This window comes from Stigmatopora argus, chromosome 2 (assembly GCF_051989625.1).
Source record: "Stigmatopora argus isolate UIUO_Sarg chromosome 2, RoL_Sarg_1.0, whole genome shotgun sequence".
In the NCBI taxonomy this organism is placed as follows: Eukaryota; Metazoa; Chordata; class Actinopteri; order Syngnathiformes; family Syngnathidae; genus Stigmatopora; species Stigmatopora argus.
In genome coordinates, this window is record NC_135388.1 from 16,350,803 (window position 1) to 16,374,110 (window position 23,308).

General features: G+C 36.5%; 2 protein-coding genes across 3 annotated transcripts; one reads left to right on the forward strand and one right to left on the reverse strand.

Annotated features, from left to right (window-relative positions):
• On the forward strand, nucleotides 1-18,869 carry LOC144064494 (excitatory amino acid transporter 2-like). 2 transcript variants are annotated; one of them, XM_077587114.1, is made up of 11 exons: nucleotides 1-176; nucleotides 10,313-10,452; nucleotides 10,651-10,803; nucleotides 11,348-11,598; nucleotides 11,703-11,811; nucleotides 11,918-12,044; nucleotides 12,143-12,376; nucleotides 13,024-13,218; nucleotides 13,349-13,483; nucleotides 15,544-15,754; nucleotides 16,611-18,869. In XM_077587114.1, the coding sequence occupies exons 2-11, from the start codon at nucleotides 10,323-10,325 to the stop codon at nucleotides 16,680-16,682; spliced, it is 1,617 nt and encodes a 538-aa protein (XP_077443240.1). In that variant the 5' UTR covers nucleotides 1-176; nucleotides 10,313-10,322; the 3' UTR covers nucleotides 16,683-18,869. The 2 variants fall into 2 exon arrangements, with proteins under 2 accessions (XP_077443240.1, XP_077443233.1); XM_077587107.1 differs by lacking the exon at nucleotides 1-176 and adding an exon at nucleotides 8,106-8,372.
• On the reverse strand, nucleotides 18,799-21,538 carry LOC144064508 (uncharacterized). The gene is made up of 5 exons (XM_077587126.1): nucleotides 21,350-21,538; nucleotides 19,939-20,520; nucleotides 19,820-19,876; nucleotides 19,652-19,730; nucleotides 18,799-19,565 (listed from the first exon to the last, which is right to left on the reverse strand). Exons 1-5 carry the CDS (start codon nucleotides 21,417-21,419, stop codon nucleotides 19,394-19,396), a joined length of 960 nt encoding a protein of 319 aa, XP_077443252.1. The 5' UTR covers nucleotides 21,420-21,538; the 3' UTR covers nucleotides 18,799-19,393.
• Nucleotides 21,539-23,308: the final 1,770 nt, after the last annotated feature.

The following is a 23,308-nucleotide window of genomic DNA, read 5'->3' on the forward strand; positions in this document are numbered from 1 at the left end:
TGATTTCCTTTAGACACCTTTGCAGAGGAACCTGCCTCATTATATATTTAATTCCTTGTGAAATAATAGTAATGTTTAAAAAAAAGTAGCCAAATAATCTAGAATCTAATTATAAAGTACATTTGCAAACATATTTAAATTGAAGACAGTTTTGAAGGTGACAAGACAACCAACAGGTGAGCAAATTTCATTAGGAATTTTTGAATAGTTACTCTGGAGGCACACAAGGCGGAAGCACCCTATTTTAATCAGGCAATAAATGGGCTTGCGTTAGTAGGGGGATGATGTCTGGATGTATCAATTAAAATAGAGGTAAACGTTTTATGTATTCATGTTTTCTCCTATGAATGTCCTAGGAAGCACACTGATTTACAGTTTAACAGTTTAACGTTTACCTAAGTCATGAATTTTAAAGATACACAAGACTGCTTACCCCACTGAGAAAATATATTACAGCAGGTCAGATACGGAAGTTGATAAATTCTTAACTTTTAGATCAGGGGTGGCCAAGTCTGGTCCGCAAGAGCCCCTATCCAGTCTGTTTTCCATATCTCCCTCCACCAACACACCTGAATCAAATAATCTGGATTGGTATCAAGCTTCTGGACATCTTGCAGATCATTTGATCATTTGATTCAAGTGTGGTAGAGGAGGAAGATATGGAAAATAGACTAAATAGGGGCTCTTGAGGGCTGGACTTGGCCACCCCTGTTTTAGATCATTAAAACACCCCAAACATCAATGGCAAATTGAATAGAGTAATAGCTTTGCACCTTGTTATATTGCTTTCTGCAAGCAGAGCACAGAGATGATAGTTTTCATGGTATATTTAACATATATCTGTTTTAAGACAGAGGGGGGTTAGGGGTTAATACAAGTTAATTTATATTTATACACCTTTGTTAATAAATAATGTTCAAAAAGAAAAGCTAAACCCTAACCCTAGTGAAATCAGATAAACCCCAGAATAACTATTTTATCCATGAATAATGTCAAAGCATGTTTGTAATCTCATCTCAAAATTGTGTTGTCGGTACTAAGTGCACAAATAACAACAACAAATAAATAATCAATACATAATAATATAGTAATAATAAATAATTCATTCATTCATTTTCTGAACCGCTTTATCCTCATTAGGGTTGCGGGGGGTGCTGGAGCCTATCCCAGCTGACTCCGGGCCAGAGGCGGGGGACACCCTGAATCAGTTGCCAGCCGATCGCAGGGCATAAGGAGATGGATAACCATGCACACTCACACCCATACCTAGGGGCAATTTAGAGTGTCCAATCAGCCTACCATGCATGTTTTTGGAATGTGGGAGGAGACCGAAGTACCTGGGGGAAACCCACACAGGCCCGGGAAGAACATGCAAACTCCACATAGGTGGACATGACCTGGATTTGAACCCAGGACCCCAGAGCAGTGAGGCCGACGCGCTAACCACTCGTCCCACCGGGCCGCCCTGTCTTTGGAATGTTTGAATTTAATATTTTCCACAACTTAATGTTATTTTCAATTTTTTTTCACAACTGTACCTGGCTGTGCTATATTGCAAAAATATGCTATGCCACACTAAAGCTGTATACCTTTCTCATTAATTGAATTAATAAACAGTGCAAGGTTTAATGCAGCGGTCTGCTAACCGGTCCTCGTGGGCCACTGTGGATGCAGGTTTTTGTTCCACCCGATCCAACACAAACAGTTTCTGCTGAACCAAGAAGCACCTGATTGCAATCCACTGATTGGGTTAGGGACATTGAATTTATTTCGATAAACGGAAATTTGATTCATGGGAGTTCTTATATAACATTTGTAAAACAGCATAAATTATTTGACTTAGGAGACGATATTTCATTTATTTGTCGTCTTCAGTTTCAGAGGAACATTTTCGGACTACTTGACCTCAATGTTTTGGTTTTGATGCCCATTATCGGCAACAGGGGTTTCTCTGATAGGTGTGACATATCTATTTCATAGAAGCAGAACACTTATTGGAAAAAACTACACTGAACGCAAAAATAACTGGAATCTGTTAAAATTGTTGGAAATTATACCATAGTTTTTGGACTATAGAATGCCCTTGATTATGAATCACAGGTGTCCATATTGTACTTTTAGATATTTAGAAATGCTGATGAGATGATCATTTGATTCAGGTGTGGTAGACATGCATCTTGTTAGCCTGTAAAAAAATATATATAAATAGCCGCTGGCTAGTTAAATGTTTAGGCACTGGTCAATTGATGAATCCACTCCTCAGGTGATTGTTATCAGATTGCTGTACATTGGAAACACAATGTAAGGTTACTTCCAAATCTGCCTTTCTGTTATGCAACATAATGCCACCAAATGAGGTTTTGAGGTTGCAACTTTCATCAGTGACACAATTAATCGCCAGAGGCCATGACAGCTTGTCTCTCTTGTGTATTCACCTTAATATCATCTGACTTCTCACCTTATTTGAGCTTCATGAAATATGAATGGACTGAAAGAGGTTTGTCTGGGCAATATGGAAAGCCACAACACGACAGCAAATTGGTGCACTAACATGGAAATATCTCTGCAATATTGTCCAGAATAAAAACAAAAACACACCAAAAAAAACGCGTTGTGCAATTTAGAATCAGGTATTTACCTTGTAGTACTTAAGTCATACCATTATTTGGCTTTTCATGTAAAATCTCAATGGTGTGACTTGATTTTCAACTGTGAGCTGTTTTATTTATTTATGTATTTTAATGTATATTTTGCAGTACTATACTGCAAAATTCTCCACTTACAAACATATCCTCTGACTGTGTCTGATCCATCTCTATGTGCTGGATTAGGATGGCTCAAGACGGATTAGTTAATTATAGACACCTGCTGTCTAAGCGTGGTGTGTGTTGTCAGGTGTTGCAGCATGAGGTCGGCTTGGTGTTGAGTGCAGGGGGAAAAGGCGAGGGAGGTGTGAAATTGCATGGACAAATGGTTTGCCATGTGCGCTGAGTGTGTCTGTTTTCTGTGACTGTTTATCTCTCAATGCGTTCACACTAATGAAATCCTGGTGGAAAAGTTGGCTGAACATTATGACCATATCACAAGACCACATTATGACATCTGACATATAGTACATCCAGATTGTGATTCTTTTTTCCTCGTTGGTTCGGACTGAATACTTCCGTGACCGAACGTTTGGTCGCCGGACTTTTGGTCGCCCGACGTTTGGTCGCCCGGACCCAAACAACCGGCGACCAAACGTCCGGCGACCAAAAGACCGGCAATAAAACAAGGTAAAACAACATGGTCTACGCATCAATAAAAGCCAACAATGGCCCTGAGCAGTTTCACTGAGCGGACATGTGAGTGTATAAGAGTTTGTATGTACATGCGTTGTCCCCTTAGGAAGGGACGTCAGTCAACTTAACAAGTTCTCCAACAAAACACAATAAAAGTACGGGAAATTTGGAGCTCTTCTTTAGCCTAATAATTAATAGGGCATTAAGTATGACTAAATAATAATTCGCAGTTTGTATTTAGGGAATTTGAGCAACAATTTTAAATGGTAATTATCAATAACCTTCCGGGCGACCAAACGTCCGGCGACCAAAAGTCCGGCGACCACACGGCCGGGTAGCGAATACTTCAATGACACGACTCTCATCTTCTATAGTGCATGGTTTCTCACTCTGTCAATGATAAAATGAGAGTGAATGACAAAATCAACAGAAATGATAAAATATTCCTTATTTCTATGGATGGCCTGGTGGGCATTTGATCCCGGTTTGGTCCTCACTGTGATGAGTTTGCATGTTCCCCCATGGGCTTTTGTGGGTTTTCTCCAGCTACTCCGGTTTCCTCCCACATCCCAAAAAACATGCAGAGTAGACTGGTTGAACACTCTAAATTGCCCCTAGGTATAAGTGTGAGGGTGACTGGTTGTCCATCTCCCTGTACCCTGCAATTGGCTGGCCACCGATTCAGGGTGTCCTCTGCCTGGTGCCCGCAGTAAGCTGAAACAGGCTCCAGCATCCCTGCAACCCTTGTTAGGATAAATGGTTCAGAAATTGAATGGATGAATGTTTAAGTATGATTAATTCTCTGACTGACTTAGTGATTTGTTGGCATTTTTCAATCAACCGTTCAATTAGATCTGTAATTCTATAGCATTTGCATTTTCCATGCCTAAAAATGCAGCTCGAAGCGCTACACAAGCAAAAGCAGAACAAATTCCCTTTGTCCACATATACTACATATGTACACATATTTTAGAAATATAAAATGAAGTGAAAATGAAATAAATTCTCCCTTTTATGTTTAAAATAAATACTCTGCCTCTGTTATTGTGACTCATGGCCTCATTTGGGATTGGGAAAACTGGAAAGATGTCATCTCTAGGTTGCAGTGTCACCCCAGATAACTTGTATAATCAGTTGGGTAAAAACAAAGCACCGGTTGTGGGTTAAAGAGAATAAACTGCATCACTGAAGCTAGTGTTCAAACTAAAGCAAACTTTAAGCAAAATAACTTTACATTCGAGTATGAGCAATGTGCATGATTGAAAGATTACATCACAAACTGTGTCTAGGCACTTCAGCCTTTGTTTCTTCAAACCGTAACTTTTTACATGCTGGATATCATTTGGCAGCTGGGCATAGTCCTACGGGAACAGCCAGTCTGCTTATAGAGTGTTCTGTGATTGTTTAATTTAATATCTGGTGGATTTGGTGATGATTGTCAAAATTTTGGGGAAAACAGGAATGAGGTGAAAAGGTAGTGTTATAATTTGGGCAATGTCATCACGTTTTGTTTTGTGATCAAAACCGTATACACAATTTTTAGTCGTGCTTAAGTTTAAAAAAACTAAAATCCTTCCAAAGGTAATAATATAAACTTTCTTTGGCAGTGGAAGTAGCAAGCAATGGTTTAAACTCTTATTAAAATGGATGTAATGGTTAGGATATTATATTTCCTGAAACACTCCGTTTTAATGATATTTTTCTCTACCTATGCGCATGAAAAAGTGAAATTCATTAGTGTATGTGTTTTTTCTTCTTCTTTCTACTGGATGTACATAATAGGTGTTTGCAGCAGTTGGAATTTTGGTTCCTTCAATGTCTCAAGAAACTGACCCCTAAAATTGCTCTCAGCATGCCATGCTTCTTTTCTCTTTCACCTGAAACAAGATCAATCCGATACAAGAAAGAAAAAATCAAATAACAATAGAAAACTCCTAATTGATCTGATTGTTACTATTTTTCCTGAAGGCACATTTTATCCACTGACTGCAAGAATTGTCTAATTCAGTGTTTGCCAGCTATTTTCAAGCCATTTTCAAATTGAAATAAATCTCTCAGATCACCACGTATTAAAACATTTCAAACCTAAAACAGTTCATTGATTATTTTAGGACATTCTGGCATCTTGAAAAAGTTGCTCCAGTTGTCATTTGCATAGATAATAATAACAATAACAATAATAATAATAATAATAATAGATGATAACAGATAATAGTTGTTTCAATAAATTGATTAAAACCAATAATTCCACCAAATAAGTAATTATTGGATAATTTACTGCAGCACACTAAAGATCTAACGGCACATTAATTTTGCATTGTTTGAGAATAAGTGGTCTCGAGCTAGACTAATTGACAGCCATTTTTTTCTTTACTGAATGAGCTATTTTAACTGGAAACTAAGTCTCGTGATGAAAAATGTTTTTGTTAAATATTGTTTCGCAGGTAAACAAATACTAATGTATTGTCTTTATAAGTTCTGTGGTGGAAACAAGATTAAACTTTTTAATGCAATAAATTTAAAATGAAAAATTGTAGAGAAACCAAGATTACACTTTACAATAAAACATAACATGTTATTAGCATTATTATTATTATCAACTTGGCATTAACAAAAATTAAATTTCATTCAAAGTAAGAAATGATTCAGTTACAATTTAGCAACTGTATTGTCAATTCAATGATTTAGTTCAGGCAAGGCAAAATGATTTGTTTAGCATAATTTCACAAGAACATTCAAAGTGCCTTACATGTCATTAAAGTAAAACAACAACAACAAATAAATAGAGAAAAAAGTGTTTAAAAAATAATAATAATAATTGAAACAAGGAATAGAAATAAAACCAAACAATATATACAAATCTGAGGTCGTATAACTAGAAATGTGAATTTTATGGGCAAACATAAATATGCTCTGGTAATCAATAGCTTTTCTTCAGATAACTTGTTCTGGAGGTGAGAAGCATAGTAACTGAATGCTCCCTACTTGCTTCTTATTCTTGGAACAGAGAGCAGACCAGTTCAAGACGACCTTTAGGGTCTAGATTAGGGGTGTCAGACTCGGGTTGGTTTGCGGGCCGCTTTAACAAAAACTTGACTTCACGTGGGCCGGTCCATTTTAGATATAATATTTAGATATTTTTTTATTTATAAATGGATTAAAAGAACTGGATTAAAAGCCCTGAATATTCAGTTTTTTATAGATCTAAAACAATGTTTATTTTAGCTTTTTTTTATTTATTTTTAGATTTTATACAATGATTTTTGAACTAAAAAATCAGAAAAAAATGATTAAAAAATTACAATTATTGATTTAAAAGGGGTAAAATCAGGAAATTTAATATACATCTATACTCTTCATTTTAATTTGATCCTAAAACAGAAAGTCGGCACTCATGATTTACTTTCCCGGGCCACACAACATGATGCGGCGGGCCAGATTTGGCCCCCGGGCCGCCAATTTGACACATGTGGTCTAGATACTTTGAGAGAAATCATGGATGTATTTTGTTCACAGGAAAATGACTGTTATGTAGACCAGCAGTAAGATTCTATTTATGTCCATCCTTCCACGAACAGAACGTTAGTAATGATTTCACATGAGGTGTTATATGGTCCAGTTTCCTTGTATTCCTAAGGATTCTGCCAGCAACATTTGTGCAGCTTCCTGACTATTTATTATTATTATTAAGACTACTCTTAAGAAATATACTATTACAACAGTCCAACCTACTTGAAATGAATGTGAATGTATGGACAGGTTTTTCCATGTTTGGACAGAATTCCAATAATTCGGGCTATATGATCTTTATGTGGTAATCGGCAGATTTAGTGACAAATTGTAAATAACCTTAAGGTTTGAGTCAAAAGTTAGGTCTGTCTTGATTTGTAGCTCCAATTAAAATTGTGCCAAGGTGATTGCCAATCTTTCAATATTTTGGACCCAAAGATAATCACCTGAGTATTTTCCGCATTTTGCTGGAGAATGTTCTGGCCCATCCATTTATTGATTTGAGGTATACATTTCCTCAGTCGAGATCTGCTTTTGTTTACAGTGTCAGTTAGGATTGATTCCAGCTTGTTCGTTATCCCAATGAGGACAAGGGGAATAGAAAATGGATGGATATTATGTGTTTTAAGTTTATATTTAAAATTTATTTACAGTGTGGGTACTTTTGCACAAATAATTGGAATTGGAATTCTAATTCTAGCTTTGCCCAAATATATATCTTACTTTCAAATGACTGCTAAAATAGCAGGTTCGCCGGTCGCTTTAACGAAAACTTGATTTCACGTGGGCCGGACCATTTAATTGTACAATTATTGATTTAAAAGGGGGAAAATCAGGAAATTTAATATACATCTATACTCTTCATTTTAATTTGATCCTAAAACAGTAAAATACAAATGTGCATACTGCACTAGCAGATGTCCCAAGCTTTCAAAAAGCATAAAGGTATATTTCAAGAGCCAATAGTGGAAATAATATTGGTAAATTTTGTTGTTGTTGTTGTGCGATGCAAACCTTCTCCCAGAAAACATTAATATTCATTTAAAAACGACTACATTAGTTGCATACCTAAATGCTTTGTTGATTGTTTATGAAAGCTAGCTGTTCACCTACTTTTACAACATTTCTATAGGCATTCTCTAATGAAACAATTTTGCCATCAATTAGGGTGTTTAATTGTGTTTAAAGAAAGTTTGAATGAGGTAAAAACTTGTTTACACAAAAGGTAAAATAACTACAAAAGCAAGGGTTATGTTTGATCACTAATCTTGGCAGTTTGACTCCACCCTCTTAGTCTGGTTGTGTTCTGTCAGACCTGCAGAAAAGCCAGTTTACCTTTTCGCAAATCACTGCTACTGCTTACTTACCGCATCTGAGGATCTGGATCTATTTCACAAGCTGAATAGGACCTGCAACTTTTTAAAGGCTGAAGAACATTCTACGCAATAAGATATATATATTTTTTGGGGCTGGGGGTCTTCTAATTGGACTTACAATGACTTTGTTCATTTTCACCTGACGGATACCGGTGATGTCACACTTACATACAAATCAAATTCTTAATTGCTCAGAAATCAACAGGTGAGTGCATTTAGGGTGAATGCATTGTGCGCGATGATGTTGTAGTGCAGAAGGTCATGTGATTAGCTATTAAAAAAAAGATATTTTGTCCAACTATTGCTGAACACTTTGGTTTCATGTTGGTCATGCAGGTGTGACTTTGATTAAATAAGAACCTAGATTATTTCTATATTTTTAGAGTCATGTTGAAGCATATTGAAGGAACAGAAATACAAGTAAAATCTTCATAATTTTATTATTATACTCATCACTTCACAAATGTTTATGCCCTTTAGATAACATCAAATAGATGGTTGATTAATGATTTTTACGTAGCCAAATCAGTCTATTTTACATATGTTTACTACATATGTCACTTGGTATAACAGTCTTAGATTCAGAGATGTTCTAGTCCAATCAAAAAGAATAACAAATGTCACACTCATAATATTAGATTACTTTCACCAGGCCCACCTTGATGGCACCTTGACTATTCACGGCAAGCCCATTTTCTGTTATGTAACACCATTTACTTGTGTGCTGCTGGAGGTGCTAATTTTATCCTCTTGAAGGGACTTAAGTCGTATTAATACCGGTGCACTTAGTATCAGACAGGCGTGATTGACTTGGCTATTTTCACTTTACATTAATTGTTCATTCCATCACGCCATGTCAAAAGTTCTTCAATATACATTCAGTCTTATTTGACAGGTAATTCAACCTCACAATAATTATAATGACTTTCTTTTCTATGTGTCTTTCCACACATCAAATTAATAAATGTTTTGTAAGTTGAACTATTTCACTGCACTGTTTTACTTTTTGAAAGCAGAATTTAGTGTTCATTTTTTGGCTTTTAGGATTGATAATCCAGGTGTTAAAGTCAAGAGGGTCGAGCATCTCAATGGCATGAGCTTTGTTACATAACAGCAAACGTCTGTACTCTACAGTAGATTTAAAGGCTGCAATGGGGAGAGCTGATCTCTAAGTCCAAGAGGCTTTACGCCAGACCATAACAAACCAAGATGTTGCATCAGTTGTGTGCTGCAGTGACATGATGAAAAGCTTGCGTCAGCAGTAACCTGTGAGATTTTGAAGCAACAAAGTGACCATAAACTGACCCTTTAGAACTTTCATTATGGTAGAAATAAGATGTTGTATTTATATATCTTCATTAAATGAAAGTAATTAAATAAAGTTAGAAGGATGTACAGGACGTTTGAAGGTAGAAACGGGGATGTTTAAATTATTCCCATTGCTATTAAATGTGTTTTCGGGTTACCTGTAGTCCAGTGCACTGGATTTTACAGGCTAATGAGATGCTCTCTTTTGGTATGAAAATCCCAGCTCTTTATTATCCATTCATTCATTTTCCGTACCGCTAACCTCACAAGGGTCCCCAACCAACTGAGGCAGTAGACATGGTACACTCTGAATTGGTCGCTAGCCAATCGCAGGACAGATTCATACCTAAGGACAATTTAGTCTTCAACCAGCCGAGCATGCATTTTTTTGGGGGGGAATGTGGGAGACGAACGGAGAACCGGTAGAAAAACGATCGCAGGCACGGGGGGGGGGGCGGGATTAAAACCTCTAACAGAAAGATTGAAACCCATCCGTGATTAAATCCTCGATCTTAGAACTGTGTGCTGACTAATGTAAACACGTGTCCACACGCCACCACCATTTGTACTATTTATGTGGACGCGTGCATGTGTTTTGGTTTTTCTCTGATCAGTGCTAACCTACTTGATTTGACAAAATACATTAGAGAGTTCCATACACTGCGCTAAGTGCAACATTAAAATCCTTCACTGTTTTCCCATTGTTGAGTAAGGCCGCTCAAATTAGCGTTTTTTTAAGTTTCATTGTTTTGATACAATAATATATAAAACTCCAAACTGTTTTCATCACCCACATGTCCTCTTATAAACGCTTTTCATTGTTTTCTTCTGTCACAGTGCCAACAAGATGCAGAAGCAAGTGGAGGTCAGGATAGATGAGGGCCATTTGGAGCCCACCGTGGACACAACTGAGAGTGCGTGCAGCAGTGTATGTGATAAAATCATGAATAATATGGTTCTAACCCTGACAATTCTTGGTGAGTCTAATATCACATTATTATTGCTCATTTTCAAGCAATCAAACAAAAAAAATCAAAAAAACCTCTTCATGGCATTTTCGCAGTGCATTTTGTCAGTTGCAATCATCATAGCTGTATGGTTTTTTTTTCTCAATACTCAATAATGGTAGTGAGGAAATGTTTTAATTGTTTATTTGTCTTTTATCCTTGATCCAGGTGTGTTTCTGGGTTCCATTGCTGGAATGCTGCTGCGGCATATATCACCCCTTCCCCCTGATGTTATTATGATAATAAGCTTCCCAGGGGAGATCCTAATGAGGATGTTGAAGATGCTTATTTTGCCTCTTGTTGTTTCAAGTCTGGTAACAGGTGGGTAAAGGAACATGGCATCTGAAGATTTGCTGCTTAATTTGTGTGTTCTGTGTTCATTAACAAGTCTGACTGTGAGTTTGGAGCCTCGAGCTAAAACAGTGAACGACAGGAGCAGGAGCTTTTAAAAGTTACAATATAAAAAACGTGAAATAATCAAATAGGGTTTGTGAATATTGTCATCTTAAATGCAAATGAAAATCAGTTCCTTCTTACAGTTAAAACAATGCACAAATGTGTTGGTACACTGGTAACCCCTATACAAAATTAACCTTTATGAATACATTATTTCACTGATATATGCTTGACATACATCAAAATGTCAGGGGCTAACAAAGGAATTTATATATTGTTATAAGATCATAAGTTAGTAATAAATTCATATAATTGGAACAAAATTGGATGGATGCATATTAATTGAAAACAATCAATTGCAATTTTATAGTTGAACAGTACCGTCAAACCACTACATTTAAAAAAAAGAAACACACTTATATGGAATGTGACTAAGCTTTATTTATTTATCAAATTTATATTATAACAGGACTGGCTGGTTTGGATGCTAAATCTAGCGGGCGTTTAGGTACGAGAGCCATGGTGTACTACATGTCGACAACAGTGATTGCAGCAATCTTGGGGGTGGTCTTAGTGCTGCTCATTCATCCTGGCAACCCCAAACTAAAAGCTAATCTTGGACAAGGGAAGAAGAATGATGATGTTTCCAGCATGGATGCTCTCTTTGATCTCATCCGAAATCTGTTCCCGGAAAACTTGGTGCAAGCCTGCTTTCAACAGGTGGGCTTTATCGTAAAAGCTCAATTTGCTGCCAACACTTTGAAGTTAGGACAGCAAATAAGTTATTTCTTCTGTTGTTTCGATATTCGTAACTGCCTTTACAGATACAAACAGTGTCCACAAAAGTACAGGTTCCCACTAACAGAACCAAAGCGCCCCCACAGTTCACCACCAAGAGATCACTTCAATTCAAGAGTGGGATGAATGTCCTTGGTAAGATATTGATCCTTTTCTAGACAAAAACTAACTAAGGATATTAAAAATTAAATTTCATGTGCCTGACTTTATTTTTGAGATTCACTTGTGTTTTGTCTTATAGGTTTGATTGGATTTTTTGTTGCTTTTGGAGTCATCATGGGGAAACTGGGGGAGAAGGCCAAGATTATGCTTGAGTTCTTTAACGTCTTGAATGAGATTATCATGAAGCTTGTCGGTGCAATTATGTGGTAATTGTACTACTCTAAAGGCCATCATAGGAACCATATATATTGTTGATGCTCTTCCATCAATAATTGCATTGTTTTTTTTTCTCATTGGGCTTCAGGTACTCGCCTTTTGGTATTGCTTGCCTAATTTGTGGAAAAATCATCTCCATCGCTGATTTAGAGATTGTTGCCCGGCAGCTGGGAATGTACATGGTCACTGTGATCATAGGCCTCATTATCCATGGAGGCATCTTCCTTCCACTAATATACTTGGTGATAGTGAGAAAAAATCCTTACAAGTTCTTCATGGGATTATTCCAAGCTTGGGTCACAGCACTTGGAACAGCATCCAGGTATTGCAATTTCTGTGTTTATCAACAAGATATCAATTGAATGATGCTGGTTAGTTTGACCTTAAACACATTGTTTTATTTGAAGGATAGTTTTTTACCTTGGCAATACACCATATAACAACAAGAACCTTTATTAAAAGCGCTAACTGGAATATACATGCCAGAGGCAACTTCCAACGTTGTTTCTTTGCGAGATTTCATTTACTCTGTGTTTTATTAATGACATGAGATGCCCTCATTCCCCTCCCGAGGTGAACTCTTTCCTTTTAAGTTTCTGCCAGCTCACTTCTCCACCATCTACAAGTACTAATTGTTAAACAGAACATTGCAGATGATGATGAGTCATAGTGTCTCTCTATATGTGCCCTGACCTGAATAATTTCAATCTCAATCCAGTCATAGGCGTTTGTAGTTTTTATTAATGAAATAAATATGATACTAATTAAAAGCATTTTTATTAAATTAATATTTGTCAGAATATAGAAACATCACAACAAGTATGAGCCATTTAGCCTACATTTGTTGCATAATAGCAAATATTAACTAGAAATATTTACACATTAAACTGTCGGTCAGTTTGAGACACCAGTGTAAATCCTAAGGTAACACACAACATATTTTTCTTCTTTATGTCTAAATTTCTATAGTGCCGGAACCCTGCCTGTCACATTCCGATGTTTGGAGGAGAATCTGAAAATAGACAAAAGAGTAACACGTTTCGTCCTCCCTGTGGGTGCCACTATCAACATGGATGGCACAGCCCTCTATGAGGCTGTGGCTGCTATCTTTATCGCTCAGATGAACGGAATTAATCTGGACTGGGGCCAAATTTTCACTGTCAGGTGAGGCGACTACTTACTACATGTGTGATTAACATGGAAATCAGTAACATTTAGTAGCAAAGATTATGATTTAAAAACATTGCCATCCAAACTATGCAAAATGGGTATGCCAAATGGGTTTCTCCTCCAGTATGACAGCAACCATGGCCAGCGTCGGGGCAGCCAGTATCCCCAGTGCTGGACTCGTAACGATGCTGTTAATCTTAACAGCCGTGGGACTACCTACACAGGACATCAGCCTTCTTGTAGCTGTTGACTGGCTTCTGTGAGTAAAGCACTCAAAATCAAGCACAAGCGTCATCACTTTTGTTTTTAAAATCTATTCATGAAGACTTTCATACCACACCCACTGTTTATTCAGTCTGTTGACTTTTCTGAAGTTTACTTATGTTGCATTGAATGTTTGAAACTAGAGTTAACAAAAAGTTAATTCCTCATAGACATCATTAAAAAGTATGTCATCTTTCTCCAAAAATGTGGAACAGGAAAATTTGTGTGCACTTCACACTGAAAACTACAAGTAATGGCTTTTGATTTGTTTTTGGGGAGTGGTTCCCTCCAAGAATATTGGCATCAATATGTTTGGAATTAATATAGTATTCAGTTTTGTTCTGCTGATATATCAGTTTTTAAATTCATGGCCAAAAAGACAAATCTTTTTCACTACTTACAAAAAAATTGTGTTGACACAAAGATCTGCTGTTGACGATTAAAATGTAAGTGTATGTATATATATATATATATATATATATATATATATATATATATATATATATACATATATACATATATATATACATATATATACATATATATATACGTATATGTGTGTGTGTGTCAACACAAAGTTTCTTTTTTCAAAATTATCTTTTTGCAATAGTGCCCATATCAGTCAAGAGAAAATATGGAATCATGAAACAATCACATGGAATAATAATAATAGATCATGATTAAATTCATTCTATGTTGATTAGATTGGATAAATTTATATTGACAATTGCAGTATATATTTTTTGTGTTTATATCATTTTCACATTTTAACGATGTCAGACTGGCTTTGACAGAGACTGTGGTCTGCTAATTCTGCATTGACAGTGGGATACTTGATGGAAATGTAAAAAAATATACAATTATTTGCATTTCCAGTCCACAGTTAACACTAAGAAGAGAGAAGTAACTAAGTTCTGTCCATAAATCTCATGGTCAATACAGCTCTGTTATGCTCGTGGAAGGATGGCCCCAAAGCAGGCAATTGTGACGACTGTTACAGTGATGTTATATCTTCACTAATGAGCCACATGAGCAGCAGGGCTGGGCGAAGGTATCAGAGGCTTGGATCGGGCAGGTTGGTGAACGTGGCATGGAAGTCGAAAGCTGTGGGGTCCGTACCAGAAATGAGGCGAAGGTACCAGAGGCGTGGATCAGGCAGATCAGTGAGCATGGCGTAGAAGTCGAGAGCTGTGGGCTCCGCAACAGAATCTGAGTCAAAAGTTACAAGAGGCGTGGGCGAAGACATGGTCCTAGGGCAAAGCAAGAAATCGAAGATCAGGAAACAAGAACCATATTCAAAACGCAAGCATCCACCGACAGTAAACTGAAAGAGGTGATCTAGAAACATGGTTGAGCGCTGCCTGCCTTAAGAAGGTCAGCGACGATGATTGCTGACACCTGTCACTGCTCCAACCCTCTGATGCTGTAACCGTGATTGGGTGACAGACACAACCACCCACCCACCAGCCTGGCCCTGAGCCTTACAAGTTCTCACTTACGTATGAACAATTGGATGCTTTTGGATTGCTTCTTGCAGTCGAGGCAACTTCACGCTCAGCATAATTGAATCTGTCAGTAATGAGATCCTGATGCCACCAAGTTGGACTTATTGCACATCTTGGTTGTGCCAAGACTTTCCGTTAATAAACAGAAATGGTGACTAAGGGCAGCCTTGGTGAATTGCTGCATGCATTCCAAATACAATGTGCAGACACAATACCCTGAAGAATTCTTGCGCAGTGGAGCTCAGTAAGAGTTCAGACTAGGTCCCATTTTCTACAACCAAAATAAAAACTTTACTATTGTTTGCCCATTAAGCTTACGGTCATTTTCAGTTGAATTAGTTTCTCATGAAGCCCAAGCTTTCAAAATCAATGCAACAAAGTGAACTCAGGAAAATATATCAAATCAGAAGGAATTTAGCCATTCAAAAAGATAATACTAATAATGTCACAACACTGTGACTTTGAGTCCTGCCATAATGCCACAGAATGTGTGTCAGTGAAACTTTCAGAGCTCTTGTCACAAAAGATGTCCATTCATTTTGACTTGCAGGGATCGCTTCCGTACCTCAGTCAATGTGGTTGGTGACTCTTATGGAGCCGGCATCGTATATCATCTTTCAAAAGACGAGCTCGATTCCTTTGATGCCCAACAATCTCGGATGGATGATTTTGAGATGACTAAAACCAAGTCCTACTTTGAGAATAACACCAACCAGAATGTATACTCTCACCACAATTCAATCCTTATAGACGACTGCAAGGTACATTTCACGTTAACAGATATAGAGACTTGTATGTAGAGGATCCCTGCTCTCTGTTTGTCTTGTCTTTGTGATGTCCTTGAGCTGTGTATGTGAACAGTAAATGTCATTTTCTGTGAAGAAAATGTGACTGAGACTAAGCAAATATTTAATCTTGAGGAAAAAGCAGTTTTTGTGGTACCAGATCCAAACGAACAAGATTGTATTTTGTGAAACTACATCCTTTTTTTACCTTGAACAACATGAAATACTTTGTGTATTTGATACAGAAAAATAGAAATGCATTCCTTTTACACAATGTTGAACTCTAGTAATAGAATGAATAGTGATGATCTTTCTCCATGAATTGGACATGTATTTATGCATTCAAGGCAGCCCCAACCAAATTTTGCATTAAATTATTGTCGGATTTAAGGGGTACACATTTGCTTATTGCATGACATAAAGACTGCTCTTTCACTATGATTAATGTAAAATTGTGAATCCCTATTACTACCAGCATCAAAATAATTTCTGTAAGTTTACCTCAGACTAGTGGTAAAGGATTGTATAGGATGCTGACATTGCATTCCAATTATTGGAAACAGAAATTTGGTTGGGCAGAGAATCCATTGAATACATGGGCAACTCTCAAAATGTGTTGACTGTGTTTTAATGTGAACATGAAACACCTACTATCTCATGACACGATTGTTCAAAGACATGTCTATGTAGGAAAATCCGATATGAATATCTATATACCTTGAAGACAATGGCCTGCATGCCAAGAACTTTTGGTTTCTCTGCTCTAACCACCAATGGTATGTTATTATGTGCCTTGGGCCCTTAGTTAGAAACTGTTGATAATTGCTTTCAGGTCACCATGGGCAAAAATGGCAACACCGCAGGGTTTTCTTTTGTTGAAGAGGAACCGTGGAAATCCGAGTAAATCAGACCCACAAGCTGCTGCGCCTTACCCGTGTAATGTCTGCCGACAAAACGTTAGAACTGACCCTCAAACAACCGTTAGCACATATAAGTTGTATATTTGCAACACAAATTCCAACAAATGGTTGAAAACACTCTGGGCCTTACTTGGTGCTTCTGCAAACTTCATGTTTGGTCAATTAGAATTTAGAATTATTCAACCTTTTGTAACACCTTGTTTTGCATTTAGCAACTTACTGTTAAAAAGGGAGCTGTGAGTACCAGCCAAGAAGATCACTGAGTTGATGCAAATATTAAGGTGAATGCTTTAGAAATTTAGTTAAATACATTTTATTTGTAGAGCTAGTGATTGCTTCTATAAAAGAGTTAGAATTAATGACTGTTGCTTTAAACATTACCCAGAGTCAATGAAGACAGAAGGTAAACAGAAGTGACTAATATGATTTTACAATAGAAAGACAGGCTTGGTGCATTACCTTTTACATTTCTACTAATGGGATTACACCTTCATATCATTCACACTTTCAAACCTAAACTCATATTTTACATCTTCGACCAGAAAAAGGAAAAGGTGTGGCCTCTAATTGAGGCAGTTACCAATGCATCAAGGTGTTGTTAAACAAGCATATGAGGCTGCCCTCTAATTTATTGTGTTCATTTTTTTTTCTTTTTGTAATTTTTTTTTGTAACTTTTGAAACATTGATCAGTATTTTTATCTAGACGTAGTTACAGAATATCCCTAAAAGGATCCATTGATTTCTAAATGCAAAAAGCAATAATAAACACAGCCGGCAAGCGTTGTGTTGGATGATAAATGTAGAATGGTCCTTATCCTATTGTTACGAGTGCATTGTTTTGTGATTACTTTTTGCTATACATTTAACTTGCCTTGAAGAAATCAACTTCATAGTGCAATAAGCTAGTCGTTGAAATTTCAGGATACAAGTTAATATGGGTCTCCCATTAATTCAAAAAAAATCATTTGTATCCAACCTAATAGCTTAATGAGGATGGCTGGGCCCTCTTCATTTGCACGATTGTAAAGTACTAGGCTCATTTTTTCTCAGTTTGTAACACCACATCTTAATTAGTTCGGTCAAGTTTGGCAATTAAATGCACACTTGATTTGGCCTCCAACATTTGATTTATCATCCCTCCAATTACAGTCATTTATTATGGATTAAGGAAAGCAACAGCTAATGTAAAATATTTCTTGCTTAAAGTGCCTCCTAGCACTTTGTGTATAAGTACTCATTTTAGTTTTAAATTTTTAAGGATTATCTAGAGCTTGTTTTCATTGTTCTGAATTGTTTTTACAATGCTTTCTATAATTAGTTACCAACATTAAAAGTAAGTTTATCATACCTCACTCTGGGCCTGTAGTTATGTAACAGATTGGGAATTTTTATCATGAGTAGGATTATTTTACTTCTTATTACACAGTAACTACTGCACTCCAAATGGTCAAGGGGAAAAAACAAGTAATGAATGAAAGTATGTGATAGTATATTTAATTGTCTAAGGGTCAGGAGCAAGGTGAAAACCTTTGTAAGTCGGAAAAAGTTGGCGGCAGCTATGTGTAAGAATGTAGTTTGTGAGACTTGACTTGAGATGTTCAATTTACGGGATTTTCTTTCAAGTAATACAGTTCATTTCAGTTTAATTTTGCACTGTACTCACATATAAAATGTTTGGAGCAATACATTAGATCCCATTTGTATGTAGATATTTTACTGCATATCTGACCAAATCATTGCTCAGTGAAAACACTGGCCATATAAAAAAACAACACCTCTGACATATTTAACAGAACTATATTTCTTCAGGAACTATGTTTTTTTAGCACCTTTGATATACTAATGAATGGAATGCTCCACTTTGATATTTCCTTCATGGTCAATTAAACTAGGGTAGATATTTATTTCTTTCTTCTTTTTTTAATGAAAATGTGAACTCTTTAGAGAATTCAACATATATTTTCTATTTCTTCTCCTCCATTCTTTTTTTCTGTCTAATATTTATTGATATGTATCTTGACCGACCTAGATTGATCAAATCTATAAGCTTAAACAACTGCAGGGCAGAAGTCTGTGTCAGTCAAACATAACACCAAAAATGTATGTAAATGTTTTATTATGTGTGTGTAAATATGTGTAAATGATGCAAATAAATTATTTGTGTGGTGTTCTTGAAGTTTTTTTTTTCCCCCTCAGAGGTAATTAGCACAGGAACATACAAAAAGTGGCATACATGCTGTAGTTTTGTTTGTGAAGTGAACAGAAAACCTTAAATATGTCATTTACACAGTTGGACTAATATAAAAATGTAAAAAATGTGATAAAAAGTCTCTTAATAATTACATATTTTGAGTTAATCGTATAGCGCCCCTTTTCACCTAGCCAGGGGCTAACAAATGCTGGTTAACTCTCCATTGTATCTGAATAAACATTATGTGCATTGAGGGAATGGGGGAAAAATCATTCATATTCCATGCCACTATCCTCACGAGGGTTATCAGCTAAATCTTACAGGTTTTAACTGTGAACGAGAGTTAGTCATGTTAACCAAATGGAAATAATTATTGCTATAGTAACAAAGTATTTACAGGTGTACATGTCATCAGGAAAACAAGCATTTTTCAGATGTTCTATTTTTTTCTCTCGACTATCTGTAGTGTCACAACTCTACATTCTTAAAATAAAATATTTATGTTAGTGTGAATATTTCTCTGGAAGCTCATCCAGTGGAATAATTGTATATTCTGACGTCTTTCCATTTTCAATAGGTTCATATTTTTCCAGGAACACTTCATTCTCTGTCTTCTGTTCCTGTGTGTACTCAACTTTGGGTTGTAAACTTAATGCTTGCCGTGGCCCATTCCACCTGAAAAAAGAGAATATTTTGTATTATAATAGCTAGGAGATTAATATTGATATAACTATTCTAAACTATGTAAAAACAAGTCTTACTTGTCTCTGGTTGCAATAGCAAGGCAAAGCATCAACAATGCTGCAACGCCAACAACAAAACCTACGATGATTATCCAATCTAATGATAGGGAAGAGATGGATATAATTAAATAATATATCTGAAACAATTCCAGGACATGAACGAATGGGAATTTATGTGACAACTACCAGGTGTTACGTGTCCTCTGTGTTGATCTGCTGTTGGAGAACTGTCTGTCGCTGGTACTGGAGGAAAAAAATCAAGAATGTTGATATCATGATATTATGGATCTTCAGAGGATGTTTACCTTGGATTGATGGGAATTCAAATATCATGGCTCTTCCTTTATTCTTTAGCATTCCAAATCCTGATCCTTCAGCTTCATCTTCTCCCTTCTGTCTTGTGTTAATGAAAGGTGTCATTGCAACATCACCTTCAGAAAAGTTCACACTTGGCGGTATTGTAAAATATTGGTCTAGGATGTCACCGTTTCCAGACCCGGAATAAAAACCATCGGAATCATCAGTTTGAAAGAGCACACTCCATTCAGTGGTATTACTTGACTGGGTTACATTTGTCTCTGACAAAGATGTAGTCGTTGAGTTGGAACCTGACAAATCCTTTTTACTCGTGGTTGAATACCCATTATCCCACGGCTGAAAGGGCCAGTCACCTGATGCGCTGCCCTCGTCGGTCTCGTTCAGGAGACTTTGATTATGACTATCTTCTACAATGCCAAAGGATGTTTGGTTGGACTGTTGAGTGGTTGTGTTTTCTTGAAGTGGTTCAGATTTGACTGACGAATGGAAATAATCTTCAACAAGGAACCCATCTGTCTTAGCCTCTCGTAGCACATCCTCCTCAAATTTAATGGGAATTACGGGCACAGCTGGGGGAAAGATATGGAAAAAAACAAGGATTACCACAAATATTTACCTAGACATGACGTGGAAAGTTTGTTCTCTAAGCAGTAATACATGACCTCAAAGGAGATTACTCTCGGATTGAAGTATTCATTCATAGTCTACTTTGTTAAGGTGTGACACTAATTATTAACCTGGGTGATTACTCATATGTGAGGAAGTTTCATTGGAGCTTGAGTCAATCTCACTCTTGGCTCACATTGTAAACATGACTCAAAAGTTGAAGAGGATGCAACATGACAAACTGGGATTAATGAATGAATTATTCATTTGTCACTTTATAATGAAGTGTGCATGAATTTTATGGTCAACTCATTAAATATTATGGTCATTCTCAGATTTAACCCGGTGAGTGTATGTTTCCTTCTTCAAATTAGAGTTCAAATTACCTCATCTTAGTCAATGCTGCCATTTCCTATGCAATTACGAGAGCACAAAAGTGTGTGTTCCACCTTTTGCTCAGTTTCACAGTCCCAAATCAAGAACGAGTGTGACATGCAGGGGTACTAATGAAGTCTGCACTGCAACAGTAAAACATTAGACCCTTAAAAAAGTAGGGCGAACGATTAAGAGCACTTCATGTGGTCGCAATGGAAGCACTGAATCATTGGTGACAAAAAAGATGCCACTGGAATAACAAAGCTGAATCAACTCTAAATAAAAATGACATTTAAAAATAGGTGATTGGATAAAACTGATAGTTTGCTATAGCTCAATCAAAATCAGCCACTTTTTAAAAGATAAGCAAATATATTGGTGGAGAGAAGTCTATGACAGAAAAGAAATGCCACTTACAATTAACCAGGGTGGAAATTTCCAGGGTCCAAAGTCCAAGAAAAAGCCACAAAAGAAGAGAAGTTTTCATCCTTTTTCACAACTCTGCCAATTTTCCGTACGGCTGAAATGTTGGGCTCACAGTACACCGTCTGTTTCAGTCTGATGAATCACACCTTGGCCTTTTATAAACATTGCATGAGTACAACAATGACTGGCCAGAGACAAGGGCTTGAACACCTGTGAGCACACCCTTTTTTCAAACGTACTTCCCTTACTAGATTTCCTTGTAATGCAGAACACGATGAAACCTTGTTCTCAGTTACCGTGATATAAAACTGGCCATCATAAAAATGGGGGTTTAAAAGTTCAATTTCCTTTTCAGGGACACAATATTAGAAATGATTTTAAACAGCATTATTATCGTTAGAAAGGTAGGCTTATAAGCAGTTGTGGATTTTAAATCTGAATTTTACACAATGGTGTAATTATCCAAATTGTGTAATATATCTGACGCAAAAGGTGAAACTGTTCAGCGTGGCTCAACCTTACAGTTGGGCACGTCATCTTTGAATTGATTGAAGACCTTTTTTGTCATTATACAAGTACAAAGATATTAAATTTAATAGCACAGTATGCAGGGTTCAACAGGCGGGAAGGCGTATTTCGCAATTAAAGTATTTTAAACAACTTGGAAAGAACACATCCTGTATGAATACTGTAAAACAACCACCGGATTATTCTTACCCAATTGGAACACAGCCAACTTTTATGGGTTAGCCTTAGACCATATATATATATATATATATATATATATATATATATATATATATATATATATATATATATATATATATATATATATATATATATATATATATATATATACACGTATATATACATATATATATCCAATGTAAGTTTATTTGAATTGCTCAACATGTGTGGGTGAGTGCTTGTCTCGTCTTGCAATTCTAGCAACAATGTTTTACCATATAAAATTTAAAAATGTAATGTATATATATACACTATATATATATATATATACTATATATATACTATATACTATATATATATATATATATATATATATATATATATATATAGTCTATTATATTTCAAATGTTATGCATCAATATTATTGGTTTCTGAAATGTTGAAAATCTCAGGGCACAAGGGGGTGGACAACCATTCACACTCACATTCATACCCTAGGACAAATATTAGAGTGCTCAACCAGCCTATTGTGCATGTTTTTGGGATGTGGGATGAAACCGGGGAGTACCTGGAAAAAACCCACGCAGCCATGGGCAGAACATGCAAACCAGGTACCACCAGGTATTAAACCCTCGATCTCACACGTTAACCACTCTTTCACCCACCCCCATTCAAATCCATAGTTTTCTAAATACCGTAGCATTTTCTTCTTTTAATTTGTGATCTTTATTGATTGGAATGATTAATTCTATTTTTGCTCTATGCAGTACCTTATTTAAATGTAATTACCTGAAAAACAGCAAAGGCAGCAAATTAAAACGGATAACAAATTACAGTATTCCGTTTCAGACGGTTCCATGTTTGTTTATTTGAATGCAATGTTAAGCCTTCACTAGCAGGATATTCAATTCCTCATTCCTGCTATTTGTTCTCTCTCAGATAAAGCACTATCACCAATGTCCTCTGGCTCACTCTCACTCTGTTGTGCTCTCAACTTGCTTTGCTCTTGAGCTTTCGCAACACTATTACATGGCTCTGCCTCAATGTCTGTCCTATTGTTTGTTATGGTGAATAAGATGCAAAGTCCTATTTTGTCTTCTCTTCTTTTCATCCTGAACTTTCAACAAAAAAGCAATGAATTGGCATAATTTCGCTTACCCAGTTTGTCACGGCTTTGTTTTGCATTTTGATAAGGTTGATCCACATTACCTAATGAATGGGTTGAATGGATTATTTGCCAAAACAGTTGGGCATGACCATAAT